The 19400-nt window shown below is 38.6% G+C and overlaps 1 protein-coding gene across 1 annotated transcript in view; it reads left to right on the forward strand.

Annotated features, from left to right (window-relative positions):
• VWA5B1 (von Willebrand factor A domain containing 5B1) overlaps positions 1 to 19400 on the forward strand; it is a 264188-nt gene that overhangs the window by 91052 nt on the left and 153736 nt on the right. The window contains exon 8 of the mRNA XM_053689852.1: positions 9183 to 9293. Coding sequence (XP_053545827.1) covers positions 9183 to 9293 — 111 coding nt within the window. The remainder of the gene's footprint in view (positions 1 to 9182; positions 9294 to 19400) is intronic.

A 19400-nucleotide genomic window follows, 5' to 3' on the forward strand; every position in this document is an offset into this window, starting at 1 on the left:
CCAGATTTGCGCCCTAAGCAATAATGATGTAGATATCTGTAATAGATAATATCACGATTTGGCAGAATGCTCATCGTGGTTTCTCTAATCATATTACCACCAATATAAGCGAGGAGATAATACAATGTGCGGTAACTGCTGTTTCTGCTATAATATAGAGTTTCTGAACATACATTTAAACATATAAATATTACAGTTTTGCCTCCAGTCAAATAAATGTTCCACTTTGTATTTCCTCCACTAAATGAGTTTTTCTTTATAAATGTAAATACATCATTAAGGCCTATATTAAAAGTGGAACTTAAAAATATTAGCCCTGTAGTGATCCAGCGCAACAAATAGCACTTCTATTTTTTGCTCACATTCCAAATTCTAAGTTATTTTTTAATAGCTTGAGCGACAGTCTAGGGCTCGCTAACATCTGCATGTCAGATAGCGTGGGTGCACTAAATCTCCAACATTATAGATTATGGGAGGGAGCTTGCAGTAACATTCATGTCAGATATCGCTTGAGCGCTAAGCCAATGATGCGCTAAGCAGAGGGAACTCTTCATGTAGTTCCGTGCTATAATAATAATGGTTTACTTCAGGTCTTTAAATGCTCTACATTTTACAGCAGTATTTTTAATTGGGCTCAAGTGCAACATTTAACGGGACAGTATACTGTTATATAGGGTTTCCCTTAATGTGATTCCAATGGCTTTTTATACCAGAAGCAGAGTATAAAATGTTTGAGAAATTACCTCTTTAGGTTCATTTTTGTATATGAAATAGCTGAGTGGTTCCCACCATTAACCATCAGAGAGCTAGATTACAAGTGGCGCGTTATTTAGCGCTCCCACTCGAGCATAAGCTTTGGTAGAAGTAAGCTTTTTGCGTGCATCGGGTAGCGCGTATTATAAGCTGAAAGTAAAAACTTTGTAGCCCATTTATCAAGCCCCGTATGATGCTAATTCTGCGCAAGCCTTCAGGCTCACCGGAAACAAAAGTAAAGAAGCTACGCCTTAACTCACCCACCACCTCTGAGGCGGCGGACAGCAATCAGCCTGATCGGATAAGATCGGGTTGATTGACATCCCCTGCTAGCGGCCGATTGGCCGCGAATGTGCAGGGGGCGGTATTGCACAAGCATTTCACTAGAAATGCTTGTGCAATAATAAATGCCGACAGCCGATGTCCGTCCGCACAATAATAAATCGACCCCTTTGCGTGCAAGAAGAACCCAACACACACTAATGTCCATTCTTTGGATTTTGCGACCACACCAACGCATTCACCTCATAGACTTCAATGGAGAGCGTAGATGAAAAAAAACAAACCTAACACTTATTGCTCGTGCGCTACACCAACAGGAGTTATTAATATTTCCCGTTCCACCATTCTTCACATACAGGACAATTTTATTTTTATTGTAAATACATACAGGACAATTTTATTTTTATTGTAAATACATATATGTATAATATATTTATATGTATGTATATATATATATATATATATATATATATATATATATATATATATATATATATATACAGTATATATTATTATTATTATTATTAAAGGAGTATTAAAAATGAGCAAATATTAGCATTTAGCCCTGGTTTGCGCAAACAAAAGTTTTCAAAAGCATTTAAAACGGTTAACATTTTCAGGACATTGATGTTTTAAAACAGTCCAGGCATATACTCCTTAAAAATCCTTATTTATGTTTGTTTCCTTTGCACATACCAGTTAGAGACTTAGGTAAAAGGGATTTATTCCAGCATCTCTACGGGAATGGAAAAAAGTACCATGTGCAGAGGTTAATTAGAGGAAACATTCTGAATAATGAATGAACTACATTACATTGTTTTGTCTATGTTTAATTAAATATGTTATGGGGATTTTCATTTTGAGTTAAATGTTTTTTAAGTGAAAATACAATTCAAGATTTGTGTATTATTTACATTGCTTTTTCACTGTCTTTCATCTTTCAGAAAATATTAATTTATCTACTCTCACAAGAGTGGGTCATGTGCACCACACCATGTGTACAGTTACTGACTCTGCAACATGCTATATAATGGGCACAATTCTTTAAGAAGTCCCAATAGTTTTATCAGCCTCTCCAAATTCAACAGTTTATATATTATTCTGTACAGCTGATTCACTGATTGAGAATTAGGTTTGGTTTAATGCCTGGGGCAAAAATGGTGAATAAAAGGTCATTAAAGCTAGAGAGGTTAACCCATGTGGTGAATTTAGCAGAGCAGTCGCTGCACAAGTTTACAAAGTATATATCTGGCATTTGTCATGTCATTGACAATGGCTTCAGGGCATGGGTCTAATCTAAGTAGACATGTGCATGGCGAAAAAATTCGGTTCGGTTCAGTTCGGATCGATTCGGAATTTTTCGAAGTTCGGTTCGGATCGATTTGAATTCGGAAAATTATGAATCGATTCGTTTCGGATTCGTTTCGGATTCATTCGGATTCAAAGAAATTCGGCTGGATTCGGTTCGATTCGGTTCAATTCGGTTCGTAAATTCGGCATTTCGGTAAGTGTTAGGTGGGATTAGACTAGTATTATACTGTATATTAGGTGTTAACCTAACATACTGTACAATACTAGTGTAATCCCAATGGCCATCCGAATTTACGAATCGATTCGGTTCGATTCGGTTCGATTCGGAAAATTCGGCAGAATTTTAATTCGGAAATTCGGTTCAATCCGAATCGCCGAATTTTCCGAATTTTCCGAATTTCCGAATCGAACCGAAACGAATCGCACATGTCTAAATCTAAGGTCTGTTGTTGTCATATCACTGACACGGGCTTCAAGGCATGGGTTTGATCTGAGGTCTGATGTTGTCATATGACTGACAAGTGCTTCAATGCATGGGTCATTTGATCTGAGGTCTGATGTCATATCACTGACAAGGGCTTTATGGCATGGGTCTGATCTGAGGTCTGTAGTTGACATATCTGGCAGGGGTTTCAAGGCATGGATCTGATCTGAAGTCTGATGTTATTATATCCTTGACAAAGGCTTTAAGGCATGGGCCATCTGATCTGAGGTTTGATGTGGTCATATCACTGACATGGGCTTCAAGGCATGGTTTTGATCTGAGGTCTGATCTTATTATATCCCTGACAAGGATCTGATCTGAAGTCTGTAGTTGACATATATCTGGCAGGGGTTTTATGGCATGGAACTGTTCTGAGGCCTGGTTTTGTCATATCACTGAAAGAGGCTTCAGGTCATGGGTCTGATGTGATCATTTAACTGAAAAGGGCTTCAGGAAATGGGTCTAATCTAAGGTCTGATGTTGTCATGTCACTGACAAAGGATTCAAGGCATGGGTCTAATCTAAGGTCTGACATTTTCATGTCACTAACATGGGCTTCAAGGCATGGGTCTGATCTGAGGGCTGATGCTGTCATATGACTGACGATGGCTTCAAGGCATGGTTCTGATCTGGGGTCTGATTTTTTCATATCACTTAAAAGGGCTTCAAGCCATGGGTCTGATCTGAAGTTGGATGTTATTATATCCCTGACAAGGGCTTCAAGGCATGGGTCATTTGATTTGAGGTTGAATGTTGTTATATCACTGACATGCACTTCAAGGTATGGGTCTGATTTGAAGTCTGATGTTATATTTCTGACAAGGGCTTCAAGGCATGGGTTTGACCAGAGGTCTGATGTTGCCATGTCACTGACATAGGCTTCAAGGCAGGGGTCATCTGATCTGAGGTCTGATGTTGTCATATCACTGATAAGGGCTTCAAGGTATGGGTTTGATCTGAAGTCTGTTTTTGATATATCACTGACATGGGCTTCAATGCATGGGTTTTACCTGAGGTCTGATGTTGTCATATCACTGACACAGGCTTCAAGGCATGGGTTTGATTTGAGGTCTGATGTTGTCATATGATGGACAAGTGCTTCATTGCATGGGTCATCTGAACTGAAGTTGGATGTTATTATATCCCTGACAAGGGCTTAAAAGCATGGGTCATTTGATCTGAAGTTGGATGTTGTTATATCCCTTACAAAGGCTTGTCATATGAATGACAAGTGCTTCAATGCATTGGTCATCTAATCGGAGGTCTGATGTCATATCACTGACAAGGGCTTTAAGGCATGGGTCTGATTTGAGTTCTGTAGTTGACATATCTGGCAGGGGTTTCAAGGCATGGATCTGTTCCGAGGTCTGATTTTGTCAAATTACTAAAAGGGGCTTCATGGCATTGGTTTAATCTGAGGTCTCTGATCTGAGGTCTCATGTTGTCATATAACTGACAAGAGCTTCAGGGCATGGGTCTGTTCTGCACTTTGATGTGGTCATATCACTGACATTGGCTTCAAGACATGGGTTTGATCTGAGGTCTGATGTTGTCATTTAACTGAAAAGGGCTTCAAGCCATGGGTCTGATCTGAAGTCTGATGTTATTATATCCCTGACAAAGTCATGAGTCTGATTATCAAAAGCTCGCTGAACTGGAGAGAAATCATGCAAAATCTTTTTATTTTTACCATTAAATTGTAATGTGTTTGTCTTTCCTTCATATCCAAAACCTGCATAGCAAGATAAAAAGCTCTGAAGCTAAAATATGCCTTTATAAAACTATTTGAGGGACCTTGTAATTCTGTCAAGGCTTGTTAGTTAATCTATCCAGAGCACTTTAGATCATCAGTCCCTACAGGAGGCAGATACAGCTTTAAGAGCTGTACAGAGCAACTTTCTCAAGGAATTCACAGAGAAGTAAATAATTCTAGTTCCCATAGAAACGTTGGCACATTTTATATCATTATATGTCATCTATCTTTTACACCTTTATTCTAATGTGGAGCGATCTTAGCCAATTGCCACTCCTAGGTAATTTAAATATTATGGGATAAGGGCTGGTTACCTTGACTCAAAAAGTCCTGTTTAACTTTTTTTTAGCCTGTTAGAGGTGTGTGAGGAGTGTCCCCACCCAACGCCGCGGTATCCAGTTATCGGCCGGGATTCTTGGGGGCATTTTCCTCTGGCATCTCTGGCAGTATTTTTTCTTGAGCTCTGCTGGATCTTCTCAGAGTCTTAGGAAAAGGCGCCCTCCTAACAAGGCCTTTTTTTGCCAATTGGAGGAGAGAAGTTCTCATCTCTTTTTTGGAAAATGTATGTATGTATTATTCTTCTCCTCACTTTTTGGTTAATAATAGAAATCAATTTTAATCCGTGTAATAAACTCAATTTTAGAAATAGGCTGCACCCTATAGCTCCCTTTCACAGCCCTTATTCTGTAGTAGTTGTATATAAAAGCCAGGGAGTCTCATGCTATTATAAAAGAGAAAAAGCAAGAATGATTCAGCCCATAAAGACAAAGCATTGTAGTGTTAGGACCAGTCAACATTGGTACACCTTGTAAGTTGGTCATTTTGTGTGACTAAGATCCCAATTGTAATACAAAAGCATAGGTGTTTTTTGCAGACGATTTTTGTAGCAGTTATAAAAAGCTTTGTTCATTTGCCAGTGGATGAGCTCAAATACCCCCAGTTTTTTTATTTTGTTTTTTTTAATATTTTTTATTGATGTTTTCACAATTTAAAGCACGAAAATAGATGTTATAACAATATATATAAATCAAGTAACAAAGCACTAAACACAATGGGGCATATCTATCAAGCTCCGAATGAAGCTTGACGCCCCGTGTTTCTGAAAGACCGCTGCTCCATAACTCTGTCCGCCTGCTCTGATGAGGCGGACAGGAATCGCCGGAATTCAATCCGATCGAGTACGATTGGGTTGATTGACACCTCCCTGCTGGCGGCCGATTGGCTGCGAGTCTGCAGGGGGCGGCGTTGCACCAGCAGCTCACAAGAGCTGCTAGTGCAATGCTGAATACGGAGTGTAAAAGATACAAGAAGAAAGGGCGCCTCCTAGTGTAGCCAATATAGAACTGGGCAAATATAGTCAGATATAAATTTTATACTCACAAATTGTGAAGGCAAAGGTAGTGCCAAGGTAAGCGATCTGGGAACTCAGCAGTGTCCCAGTTGACTGTGCACCAAATGCCAGGGCAGCACCTCCTGATAAATTGTTGTTGCAATCTGTAAAAATGGAAGATATACAGAGGGCGACTCCTAGTGCAGATCAGTTAGCAATGAATGAACCCACTAACAACTCCCTTTAGAAGGATACTCACACAGTGAAAAGCACACTATAGTGCTAATGCAGCATGCTGGGTATATTACAGAACTGAACACCGAAATAAACCTTGGAACAGTTCATTGCCAGAGTGTGTATGTGCGCTGGGCCACTGTAATATACCCAGCATGCTGCATTAGCACTATAGTGTGCTTTCCACTGTGTGAGTATCCTTCTAAAGGGAGTTGTTAGTGGGTTCATTCATTGCTAACTGATCTGCACTAGGAGTCGCCCTCTGTATATCTTCCATTTTTACTGAATACAGAGTGTGTTTTGCTCACTGCATTCAGCGATGTCTGTCGGACCTGATCCACACTGTCGGATCAGGTCCGACAGACATTTCATAAATAGGCCTCATTGTGTTTTCTTCAGTATCATGAAGAGAATTAAGGTGTCCATAACACAGGGCTGGTGGTAGCTCCTCATGGGCATCAAATTATAAAGAAGTCCATAAATAACAATAGTTTTAGGGCCCTATAACAAGTTGAGCGCCAAATTGCGCCTTAGCGAGTGCAATATTTGTGCTGCACCCGGTAATACCAGTGCACGCAAATGTGCTCTGATATTACAAGTCGAGCACAATGCAAACGTGACATTGTGTTCGCATTGCATGTAAGCTTTGTGCTCACATTAATGACCTTCCTTAGGCTCCAATGGGAGCCTCATTCTGATGCCGATAGACACGGCAGGAGAACCTAGCAAAGTGAAGGGAGTAAATCATGCAACATATTTAAAATATATATGAATATATACATATATAGTTATGTGTTTATATGAATATATACATATATAGTTATGTGTTTATATGAATATATACATATATAGTTATGTGTTTATATGAATATATACATATATAGTTATGTGTTTATATGAATATATACATATATAGTTATGTGTTTATATGTATATATACACATATTAAAACATAAATATATATGTATAAAAGCATATACATATATTTACAGTTTAAACACAGTTCCCATAGACAGCAATGTAAAGGCACACCCCACACCCGCCAATGTTAACCCCTTATAACTGCTTTGTGGAGTTATTTTTATTTATTCTTTTTTTATTTTGACATTTTTATTGTTACAATAGAATATAACGTAGCTGTATATAGAATATGTGGAGTCTAACACATTTGTCTACTATCTCTTGATATTTAATTATAGAGTTACACTTTACTTTCAAAGTTCCTTGTTTGTCCGTTTGTGTTATTAAGTCCATATAGTGGAGGTTATCCAGCTGTTGGTTTTGAGATATCGAGGCTGTTTTACACCATCTCCAGTGATATAGGTTTCAATGGTGTCTAAAAGTACTACATCCAATATAAGTAATCAGGGAATTTAACAATATATTAATGTTGAAAAACATATAAATAATTATAACATAAAAAAGAGAGGAAAATAAAGAGCATTCCAGTGGCCTGCCTTGTATTATTTGTGGTTTTAAGGGGGGACATCATCATACATTAGTCTAAGGGATTTGAAAGGGGGGGATAGATGGTAGGGTGAGGAGTATGGTTTTATGGAGTTATTGTAAAGTTCCATCTCATGGTCATGTACTTGTGAATTTCTATTTTGCCTGTTGTAAAATAATGGTATCTTTCTAGTAGAAGCAATGTTTCCACTTGTTGTTTCCAAAGGACTATGGTTCGTACCACTGGGGACTTCCACCTCTGCGGTATGAGTATCTTAGCACTATTAAGCATTATATATAGTAAATAAGTTTTGACCTTGTCCTTGAGGTTTGGGAGTTTGTGAAAGATTAAGATACATGGGTCATGTGGGATCTGTGAGGACAGTGTTTTATTTATCTGTGTAATTACGTCATTCTAGAAGTTTTTCACTTTATCACATTGCCACCATATGTGTAGACAGTCTGCCATCAGTGTGTTTGTATATTTGTTGTATCCTTAGAGGGGTCAGATACCATCTAGCTAAAAATGTGTAGTTCATTTCTATGATTCTGTTAGACACAGATTGAAGATCTTTCTCCAATCTTTTGGTGTGATATATATTCCTAAATCAGTATTCCACTTGTAGCTATATGATAATAGGGTGCTCAGTCCTGTGTTGGGAAATATTTTGTAAATTGATGAGATAATATGTCTTGGGAGCTGTTCAGATGTGCATAGTACTTCAAATGCAGTCAATGTTTGTGTGATATTCATTATTTGTTTGTCAGTACTGAGAAAGTGTGAGAATTTGTCTAAGTGTGTACCTAGTAATGCTAGGTCTTCTCTGTCTGTTAGTGCCTGGTGGGATTTAAGTTTTCCGTCTAAAAGGACATTTTTTAGTATGAAGTCTTTTAGTTGCGGGGAAGTGTGGTTTGTGCACTTATTTTAAACAAAAATAAAGATTTTCTTAATATTTATTTAAAAAAATGAGCACTACACTTTATTTTGGAGGAAGTTTGGGGACTTTTATTTAATTAACCAGATTGGCAGTTAAAAAGAAAAAGAAACTAAGATAAAGGGAGAAAAAGAAGTACTTTGGGATAAGAAATAATGGACACAGGGGCGTATTTAGGTTTTGTGCTGCCCTAGGTATTCAAAATTCTCAGTCCAGGCAAGGCTGCGCAAGTGAGCTCCGCCTCCACTGTCACCACGACATGCACATCCACATACAATCCCATAGGACAGTAATAGCTGGGCCAGCCATTTAAGTCATTTGTAATTGGTTGATTTAGCCTCCCGGCCCTGAGTTCAGTAGAGTGACCCGGACTAAAAATTCTGCTGCCCCTTAAAAATCTGCCTCCCTAGGCACCAGCCTCGTTGGCCTATGCCTTAATACGCCCCTGAATGGACATAAGAAAAGGTGAAGAGTGAGACTTGTTTACACTTTAACCTGTTAATACCCCCAGTTTTGTATATATATATACTGTATGTGTTTTTCGATTTAAAAACTTGTCATTTGAAGAGGGAGCTGTGTTCTGTGGAAGCATTGCTTGCTTTTTATATTAGTACAGGTTTTTAATGGTGGTGTCTTGACTCTTGTTCCCCCCAGGATGCTATGCTGGTGATATTGAAGAGCCTCATGCCAACATCTCTATTCAATATTATTGGATTTGGTTCAGCTTTCAAGACTCTGTTCCCCAGCAGTCAGAGCTACAATGAGGTAGGTACTATGCATCAGTTTACAGAGAGTCACTCATAGATGAATATATTTTCCAAAAACACCCAAGAGAAATCTCAATACCCCACTAGACAGGTTCCACCATTTCAGGCTTGTCCCTTGGTTATTCCCCAGGCACTCTCTGTTCAATAGATGCCTATACTGAAATGAGTTAAACAGCATGAAGTCCACATACAGAGAACAGTCATACAACCTACAGCATAACTCCAGACATATCATGTCATGTATGTGCATGCAGAATCATGACAGGGGGTGGTCACAATAGGTCAGGGAGTAGTCAGGACAACACTGGTAAAGCTAAACATTCTGTGGTTTTACTTTGTTGTTGTGGACAGTTGGCAGCTCTTCTACAGTCAAAGACAACATCACTTTAACCAGGTAAACAATGACTATTCAAAGAGAGATTTATATTGACACATATTGTTAAATCAGGGGGCGGCTTTTTTTTTGTATATGATCCATTTATATAGCCCATCTGGGACTGTTTTTTTAACAATGTATAGTTTTGCTTATTTTTAATAACATTATGCTGATTTTAAGACTCTTAACCAAGCCCCAAAGTATCCTATGTAGATTAAAGTCTACAGATTCCTCCTTGCTCCTATTTGTGTAATGGGTTTTTTCATATGCAGGGGAGGGGGAGTGTCTGCTCATTCTGCTTTCCCAGCCCCTTTCCATGGGTGTCCCAGCCTAACCTCACCAACAATGCTAAACTGTAAGCTTCTAAGTATGTTTTTAAAAGGTTTTATACTGGAATTTCAGAACAGTATCTGTGCATATTCTTCTTTATAGTAGTGCCTATTACATGCAGTTATATGAAACTTGGTGTACGCTGTCCTTTTAAAGGCGTACACCTATTTTTTTCTGTTACAGAAATTATATTTCTCCACTCCTTGTTTAAAATAAATATTGTAACAAAGCAATACTGAACCTGATACCAAGGAAAATAAAAGCAGAAACAGCACAGAATTTGTAATTTCTTTGTGCTTTCTAAGACATAATTAATTCAAACTGAAACTAAAACATAAATATGTGTGTTTGTGTATATAATATTTATTGTAACATGGCTCTGTTACACAATGTCTAAGAACTTTTAACCAATAGATGGTGCTGTGTTACACAATGTCTAGAAACGTTCAACCATTAGATGGCGCTGTTACACAATGTCCCAGAAAAAATATGACAGCAGCACCAGTAATCCTTGCAAAAAAGGTTTATTCAAGTGCACAAAACAATTGGACAATGTTGTCCTTAATCATGCATACATAGATACTGACACAGCTCTCTTAAATACCCTTAATGGGACTCCACCCCCAGTGACATCAAATTTTGCAAATCAGAAAAAATGAAAATGTTTAAAGTGACAGTACACATTTATAAGAACATAGTTAAATCCCAGTCCTTATTCATTCCACTAGATGTCAAAGTTTCTAATTTATAAGTCCAAAAGGATTCTCTTTGCTTCAATCTCTTCTTCCTATCACCCCCTCGCCAATAGGATTTCAGTAGTTCTCATCCTATTGGCTGATTTGAAAATTTTAGCCAATAGGAATGCAAGGTACCCCAAATATAAAACGGGTACCTTGCATTCAATCCTTAGTGTGCGACGACGATTATACGAAGAGGATCCTTCACACTTGATGGCTCCGCAGCAAGTGTTCTTGCTCCGCAGTTACCTCCACTCCGCGACACCTTCGTCCTGGATGATGATAGAAGAGGTCCCTGTAATTGAAGAAGATGTCACAGTCTGGAAGAAGATCTTCACTGCCTGGAAGAAGACTTTCTCCGCTGGACTTCAGGAGCGGTGAGTACCTATTTGGGGGTTAGACATAGGCTTTTTTCTTAATTTTTGGGGTGTCTTTATTTTTTAGATTAGGGATTTTTTTTATTTTCATGGGCTGCAAAAGAGCTGATTGCCCTTTTAAGAGCAATGCCCATACAAATGCCCCTTCAGGGGCAATGGGTAATTCAGGTTTTTTTAGTGTTAGGTATTTTTATCTTGGGAGGTTTGGTGGGTGGGGGGAGTTTACTGTTAGGGGGGCATGGCCCTACAAAAGGCCCTTTTAAGGGCTATTGGTAGTCTAGTTTATATTAGGGGGTGTTTTTATTTTGGGGGTCTTTTTATTTTCATAGGGGTATTAGATTAGGTTTAATTTTTATTTTTTTTGATAATTTGGTTTATTTTTTTCTGTAATTTATGACTTTTTTATTTTTTGTAATTTTAGATTTATTTATTTTAACCCCTTAATGACTGGACCATTTTTCAATTTTCTTACCCTTAATGACAATGGCTATTTTTACATTTCTGCAGTGTTTGTGTTTAGCTGTAATTTTCCTCTTACTCATTTACTGTACCCACACATATTATATACCGTTTTTCTCGCCATTAAATGGACTTTCTAAAGATACCATTATTTTCATCATGTCTTATAATTTACTACAAAAAAAATAATAAAATATGAGGAAAAAATGGAAAAAAACACACTTTTTCTAACTTTGACCCCCAAAATCTGTTACACATCTACAATCACCAAAAAACACCCATGCTAAATAGTTTCTAAATTTTGTCCTGAGTTTAGAAATACCCAATGTTTACATGTTCGTAGCTTTTTTTGCAAGTTATAGGGCCATAAATACAAGTAGCACTTCGCTATTTCCAAACCACTTTTTTTCAAAATTAGCGCTAGTTACATTGGAACCCTGATATCTGTCAGGAATACCTGAATATCCCTTGACATGTATATATTTTTTGTTAGAAGACAACCCAAAGTATTGATCTAGGCACATTTTGGTATATTTTATGCCACCATTTCACCGCCAAATGAGAGCAAATAAAAAAAAAACTTTACATTTTTCACAATTTTAGGTTTCTCACGGAAATTATTTACAAACAGCTTGTGCTATTATGGCACAAATTGTTGTAAAAGCTTCTTTGGGATCCCCTTTGTTCAGAAATAGTAGACTTATATGGCTTTGGCATTGCTTTTTGGTAATTAGAAGGCCGCTAAATGCTGCTGCGCACCACACGTAAATTATGCCCAGCAGTGAAGGGGTTAATTAGGTAGGTTGTAGGGAGCTTGCAGGGTTAATTTTAGCTTTAGGGTAGAGATCAGCCTCCCACCTGACACATCCCACCCCCTGATCCCTCCCAAACAGCTCTCTTCCCTCCCCCACCCCACAAATGTCCCCGCCATCTTAAGTACTGGCAGAAAGTCTGCCAGTACTAAATAAAAGGAGGTTTTTTTTTTTTTTTTTTTTTAAATAAAATAAAATATTTTAGCTGTGATGGACTCCTGCCTTAGCCCCAACCTCCATGAATCCCCCCGCCCCCCAGCTCTCTAACCCTCCCCCCTATCTAATTGTGGCCATCTTGGGTACTGGCAGCTGTCTGCCAGTACACAATTTGCCCCCAAAACAAAAGTATTTTTTGCTCTTTTGCTTTTTTTTATGTTTTCTGTAGTGTAGCAGCCCCCCACAATACCCCTATCCCCCTCCCAGATCCTTTTATATTATTTTTTTTAAAAATCTTTTCCCCCCCCCCCCTCTTCCCTCCTCATTGGTGTCAGTGGCCAGCTAATGCGCGCGCACGCACGCCCCCCGCACGCTCCCGGCACCCGGCGTGCACATTGCACTTCTAGGAACCGGATGCCGGGTAGCGATGGGCCGCCCACCCGCCTCCCTGTTACGCTCTCACCCACCAACGAACCGGCACCATCGCTACAGGTGCAGAGAGGGCCACAGAGTGGCTCTCTCTGCATCGGAGTCTTCTAAAAAGGTATTGCAGGATGCCTCCATATGGAGGCATCACTGCAATACCCTGAGAGCTGCTGGAAGCGATTGCGATCGCTTCCAGCACTCTCTTAGACAACTGACGTACCAGGTACGTCCATTGTCATTAACTGCTTGTTAATGCATGACGTACCTGGTACGTCAGTTGTCATTAAGGGGTTAAATTAATCTTAGTTGTTTTTTTGAAGTACTGTTAGGATTTTTTATTTTAATTTTAACTTAGTATTTTATTATTTTTTGTAATTGAGGTTAATTTCGGGGGTGTTAGGTTAGGGGTCTTAGTGATTAAATTAGTTTATTGCATTGTGGGGGGTTGGTGGTTTAGAGGCTAATAGGCTAATTAGGTTTATTGCGTTGTGGGGGGTTGGCGGTTTAGAGGTTAATAGGTTAATTAGGTTCATTGCGTTCTGGGGGGTTGGTGGTTTATGGGTTAATAGGTTAACTTGGTTAACTGCATTGTGGGGGATGGTGGTTTAGGGGTTAATCACTTTATTAGGCAGTTTGCGATGTGGGGTGATTGCGTATTAGGGGTTAATACATTTATTAGGCATTTTGCAACGTGTGGGGATTGCGGATTAGGGGTTACTACATTTATTAGGTAGATTGCAATGTGTGGGTTGACTGATTTGGGGTTAATAGATTTTATTTAGTCATTGCGGTAGGGGGATGATGGTTGACAGCAGGTAGATATTGCGCATGCGTTAGTTGTTAGAACTTCCAGGGAGTTACGGTACTTATATATACAGCGCAAGGCTTGCTGCATCTGCCTATGTGTGGTGAGGTGAAAATGGAGTAAAATATCTCCTTTTTCGCCACATAAGTCCTTGCGCTGAATATATGATACCAATTTGTGACACGGTTCTATGTTAGTTTATTGGAGTAAAATTAGCGGGCGACGGGTGAAATATATGCGCCGCATTTGTGATTGAAATACCGGACTAAAAACTGTCGACGCCGGCTTTTGCAGTCAATGCCGCATATGTAATCTCGTCCCAGGTTGCAGGAGTTACTGCTGATATCTGTATGCAATAATGGCAAACACACAATCAGTACCAGTGTTACTGTGCTGTATGTATTATTATCTTAAAAAAAAAAAATGAAAACAGAATTGGAAGTTAATCCCAGGAGGACTTGTTAATTTGAGATTATTGCCTTATCCGGCAAACCATGGGTTAATGTTTCATTGCTTTTATATTTTTTTTATTTCCATTTTAATATCTTGCTTCCTAGCGGCTTGCAGCCTGTAATAATATTCTGTAGATCTGAGTAGCAACCTGGGAAGGCGTTATGTTGCAAGAGCCCTAAGGATTTGAGCGGTCTTTTTTTCAGATGTAAATTGAAAGAGATTTAAATATTCTTGATTTGCAAATGGGATTCAAACGCAGAGCTGGTATTCTCTGATCTGTCTCATAGGAAGGAGATGAGTTAACAGGTTAAAGGCCAGTCTCTTAACACTTGTCCAGAACAAAAGAATATGTTCAGATGTTTAAAGGGACGACATTAAATACATTTCATAGGCATACAATTGAGGTTATTTCCTCTAATCATGCCATGGGTGCTGCCCATGTTGAAATCCAACTTCAACTGCATTTTAGTGCTGACCTATTTTTTGCACATGTGCAGATACCTGCAGTGAATCCTTGGTTTCAAAATGACAGCACTCATAATTAGAAGGGGTGTATGGAATATATTTAGGGATTAATGTCCCTTTAACTCAATGTAATGCGTGTATGATATTGTATTATTAAATGTAATTAATCTTTTTAGGGATAATCATTGCATTTCAGGAATATAAGAAGAAGAAAAAAGAATCTAAAAGTCTGGGGCTACTATGCAGACAAAGAAATATAAATTAATGTTACACATAAAGATGCAATAATTTCAATTCTATTAAAGATACATTACCTAAATATATTTCATGCACCTCCTTCTAATCATGGGTGCCAGGATTTTGCAACCTAGGTTACACTGCCAGTATCTGAAAGAGAGTTTCAACATGGCAGCTCCCATGTCCATTTAAACGTGCCTATAAACCACACACTATAAAAAAAGTCTACATTAAAAGACAAATTGACCAGGACAAATGGGATCCCCATTTATAGACTTCCAGGCAACAGCTTAAAAGGCAATAATTTTGATGAAATGATAAGCTGCAGCTTCTTTAAAAGGAACATGAAACCCAAAGTTGTTATTTCACGATTCAGATAGAATGTACAATTTTAAACACTTTTCCAATGTACTTTCAATGATCAAATCTGCTTTGTTCTCTTGGTATCCTTTGGTGAAGGAGCAGTATTGCACTACTGAGAGCTAGATTAATACATCAGGTGAGCCAATGACAAAAGGCATATATCTGTACAGCCCCTTTCAACAAAGGATATCAAGAGAAAAAAAGTACATTTGATAAAAGAAGTAAACTGGGAAGTTGAGTAAAATTGCACGCTCCATCAGAACTATTAAATAAATAATTAAGTTTAGTTAAATGTACTACGGCATCTGAAATAAATGAGTTAGCTAACTTAAGGGCTTTAAGCTTGTGTGTAATCTCATCTAATGGAGCTGATTCAAGTGTCTCTTCCAGAGACTCAAACCAAAATGCTGCTGCAGCCGTGACAGGCGCAATGCATGCAAGAGGTTGCAATATAAAACCTTGTTGAACAAACATTTTCTTAAGGTAACCCTCTAACTTTTTATCCATTGGATCTGAAAAGGCACAGCTATCCTCCACCGGGATAGTGGTACGCTTAGCTAAAGTAGAAACTGCTCCCTCCACCTTAGGGACCGTTTGCCATAAGTCCCGTGTGGTGGCGTCTATTGGAAACATCTTTCTAAATATCGGAGGGGGTGAGAACGGCACACCGGGTCTATCCCACTCCTTAGTAACAATTTCAGTAAGTCTCTTAGGTATAGGAAAAACGTCAGTACTCGCCGGTACTGCAAAATATTTATCCAACCTACACATTTTCTCTGGTATTGCAACTGTGTTACAATCATTCAGAGCCGCTAACACCTCCCCTAGTAATACACGGAGGTTTTCCAGCTTAAATTTAAAATTTGAAATATCTGAATCCAGTTTGTTTGGATCAGAACCGTCACCCGCAGAATGAAGCTCTCCGTCCTCATGTTCTGCAAATTGTGACGCAGTGTCTGACATGGCCCTAATATTATCAGCGCACTCTGTTCTCACCCCAGAGTGATCACGCTTACCTCTTAGTTCTGGTAATTTAGCCAAAACTTCAGTCATAACAGTAGCCATATCCTGTAATGTGATTTGTAATGGCCGCCCAGATGTACTCGGCGCTACAATATCACGCACCTCCCGAGCGGGAGATGCAGGTACTGACACGTGAGGCGAGTTAGTCGGCATAACTCTCCCCTCGTTGTTTGGTGAAATATGTTCAATTTGTACAGATTGACTTTTATTTAAAGTAGCATCAATACAGTTAGTACATAAATTTCTATTGGGCTCCACTTTGGCTTTAGCACATATAGCACAGATATCTTCCTCTGAATCAGACATGTTTAACACACTAGCAAATAAACTAGCTGAAGTTATAGCATCAAATCTTTGTAAAAAACACAATTTTAGCAAAGGATTGCTCCCATTAGCAAAGGATAACTAACCCTGATAGCAGAAAAAAAAAAAAAAATACAGAAATAAACGTTTTTTTATCACAGTCAACTACAATCTCACAGCTCTGCTGTGAGTGATTACCTCCCTCAAAACAAGTTTTGAAGACCCCTGAGTTCTGTAGAGATGAACCGGATCATGCAGGGAAGACAATAAACTTCTGACTGAATTTTTTGATGCGTAGCAAAAGCGCCAAAAAAGGCCCCTCCCCCTCACACATAACAGTGAGAGAGATCAGTAAACTGTCATAAATTAAATAAAACGACTGCCAAGTGGAAAAAAATAGTGCCCAAAACATTTTTTCACCCAGTACCTCAGAAAATTAAACGATTTTACATGCCAGCAAAAAACGTTTAACATTAATAAATTGAGTGTTATTAAAAAGCCTGTTGCTAGTCCCTGCAAATTGTTTTATGCATACAGTATAATTCCAGTGAAGTGCCATTCCCCAGAATACTGAAGTGTAAAATATACATACATGACAGCCTGATACCAGTTGCTGCTACTGCATTTAAGGCTGAGTTTACATTATATCGGTATGGCAGAATTTTCTCATCAATTCCATTGTCAGAAAATAATAAGCTGCTACATACCTCTTTGCAGATTAATCTGCCCGCTGTCCCCTGATCTGAAGTTTACCTCTCCTCAGATGGCCGAGAAACAGCAATATGATCTTAACTACTCCGGCTAAAATCATAGAAAAACTCAGGTAGATTCTTCTTCAAATTCTACCAGAGAAGGAATAACACACTCCGGTGCTATTATAAAATAACAAACTTTTGATTGAAGGTATGAAACTAAGTATAATCACCACAGTCCTCTCACACATCCTATCTATTCGTTGGGTGCAAGAGAATGACTGGTAATGGCAGTTAGGGGAGGAGCTATATAGCAGCTCTGCTGGGTGAATCCTCTTGCACTTCCTGTTGGGGAGGAGTTAATATCCCATAAGTAATGGATGATCCGTGGACTGGATACACTTAACAAGAGAAAGTTCTTTAAAAGGAACATGAAACCCAAAGTTGTTATTTCACGATTCAGATAGAATGTACAATTTTAAACACTTTTCCAATGTACTTTCAATGATCAAATCTGCTTTGTTCTCTTGGTATCCTTTGGTGAAGGAGCAGTATTGCACTACTGAGAGCTAGATTAATACATCAGGTGAGCCAATGACAAAAGGCATATATCTGTACAGCCCCTTTCAACAAAGGATATCAAGAGAAAAAAAGTACATTTGATAAAAGAAGTAAACTGGGAAGTTGAGTAAAATTGCACGCTCCATCAGAACTATTAAATACAATAGAATAATCAACAAGTGCATAATAAAAAGACAGTACAATTGCACTTACTCTGAATTTTATTTGAACAGTAGATTATTTCTAGCACATTTCAAAATGTATTTCAGTTTGCCGGCCCCATGTAACAACTATCAGCCAATCACAAACTCATATACATATACACTGTGAACCCTTGCACGTGCTCAGTAGGAGCTGGTGCGGTGCCTTAGAAAGTGTGAATATAAAAAGTCTGCACAATCTGATAATGAAAATAAATTAGAATGTCTCTTAAAACAGCATGGGCGTGATCCGATATACGGTGTAGTTTTCGGCGCAAGCGAGGTAACCCGCGCTGCCCGTAGTTTCACCTCACACATCGGGGTATTACATATACCCCGCCGGCAGTTGCTAAAGTGCCGTAAGTCAGACAAACTAGTGATGTCCAGACATAAGCGTAAGTACAAATTTCTGGAGTCGCCAGTGACTTACGGCACTTTAGAAACTGCCAGCGGCCTACAAAAACTTACTAAAATATGAAATCTCCCGTAACTGTCTAACACGCCTCCCAAACATCATCCTGACACATATACCCCTATATCCGCAATCCCCCTCTCTCACTCCTAATAATAAATGTATTAACCCCTAGACCGACAACCCCCCACAACACAATAAGCCTAATTATTAACCCCTAAACCGCCATAGCCCACACCGCAATAAACCTATCCTAGTATTAACCCCTAAACCGCCGCTCCCGGAGCCCACCGCCACCTACATTATATGTATTAACCCCTAAACCGCCGCTCCCGGACACTGCCGCCACCTACATTATATGTATTAACCCCAAAACTGCTGCTCCCGGACCCCGCCGCCACCTACATTAAATATATTAACATCTAATCTGACCCCCCTACACCGCCGCCACCTACATTAAATATATTAACATCTAATCTGACCCCCCTACACTGCCGCCACCTACATTAAATATATTAACCTCTAATCTGACCCCCCTACACCGCCGCCACCTACATTAAATGTATTACCCCCTAAACCTAAGTCTAACCCTAACACCCCCTAACTTAATTATTATTTAAATAAATCTAAATAATATAACTATTATTAACTAAATTATTCCTATTTAAAACTAAATACTTACCTAAAAAATAAACCCTAAGATAGCTACAATATAATTAATAATTACATTGTAGCTATTTTAGGATCTATATTTATTTTACAGATAACTTTGCATTTATTTTAACTAGGTAGAATAGCTATTAAACAGTTAATAACTATTTAATAGCTACCTAGTTAAAATAATTACAAAATTACCTGTAAAATAAAACCTAACCTAAGTTACAAATACACCTAACACTACACTATCAATAAATTAAT

Source organism: Bombina bombina, chromosome 8, assembly GCF_027579735.1.
Source record: "Bombina bombina isolate aBomBom1 chromosome 8, aBomBom1.pri, whole genome shotgun sequence".
NCBI classification, from domain to species: domain Eukaryota; kingdom Metazoa; phylum Chordata; class Amphibia; order Anura; family Bombinatoridae; genus Bombina; species Bombina bombina.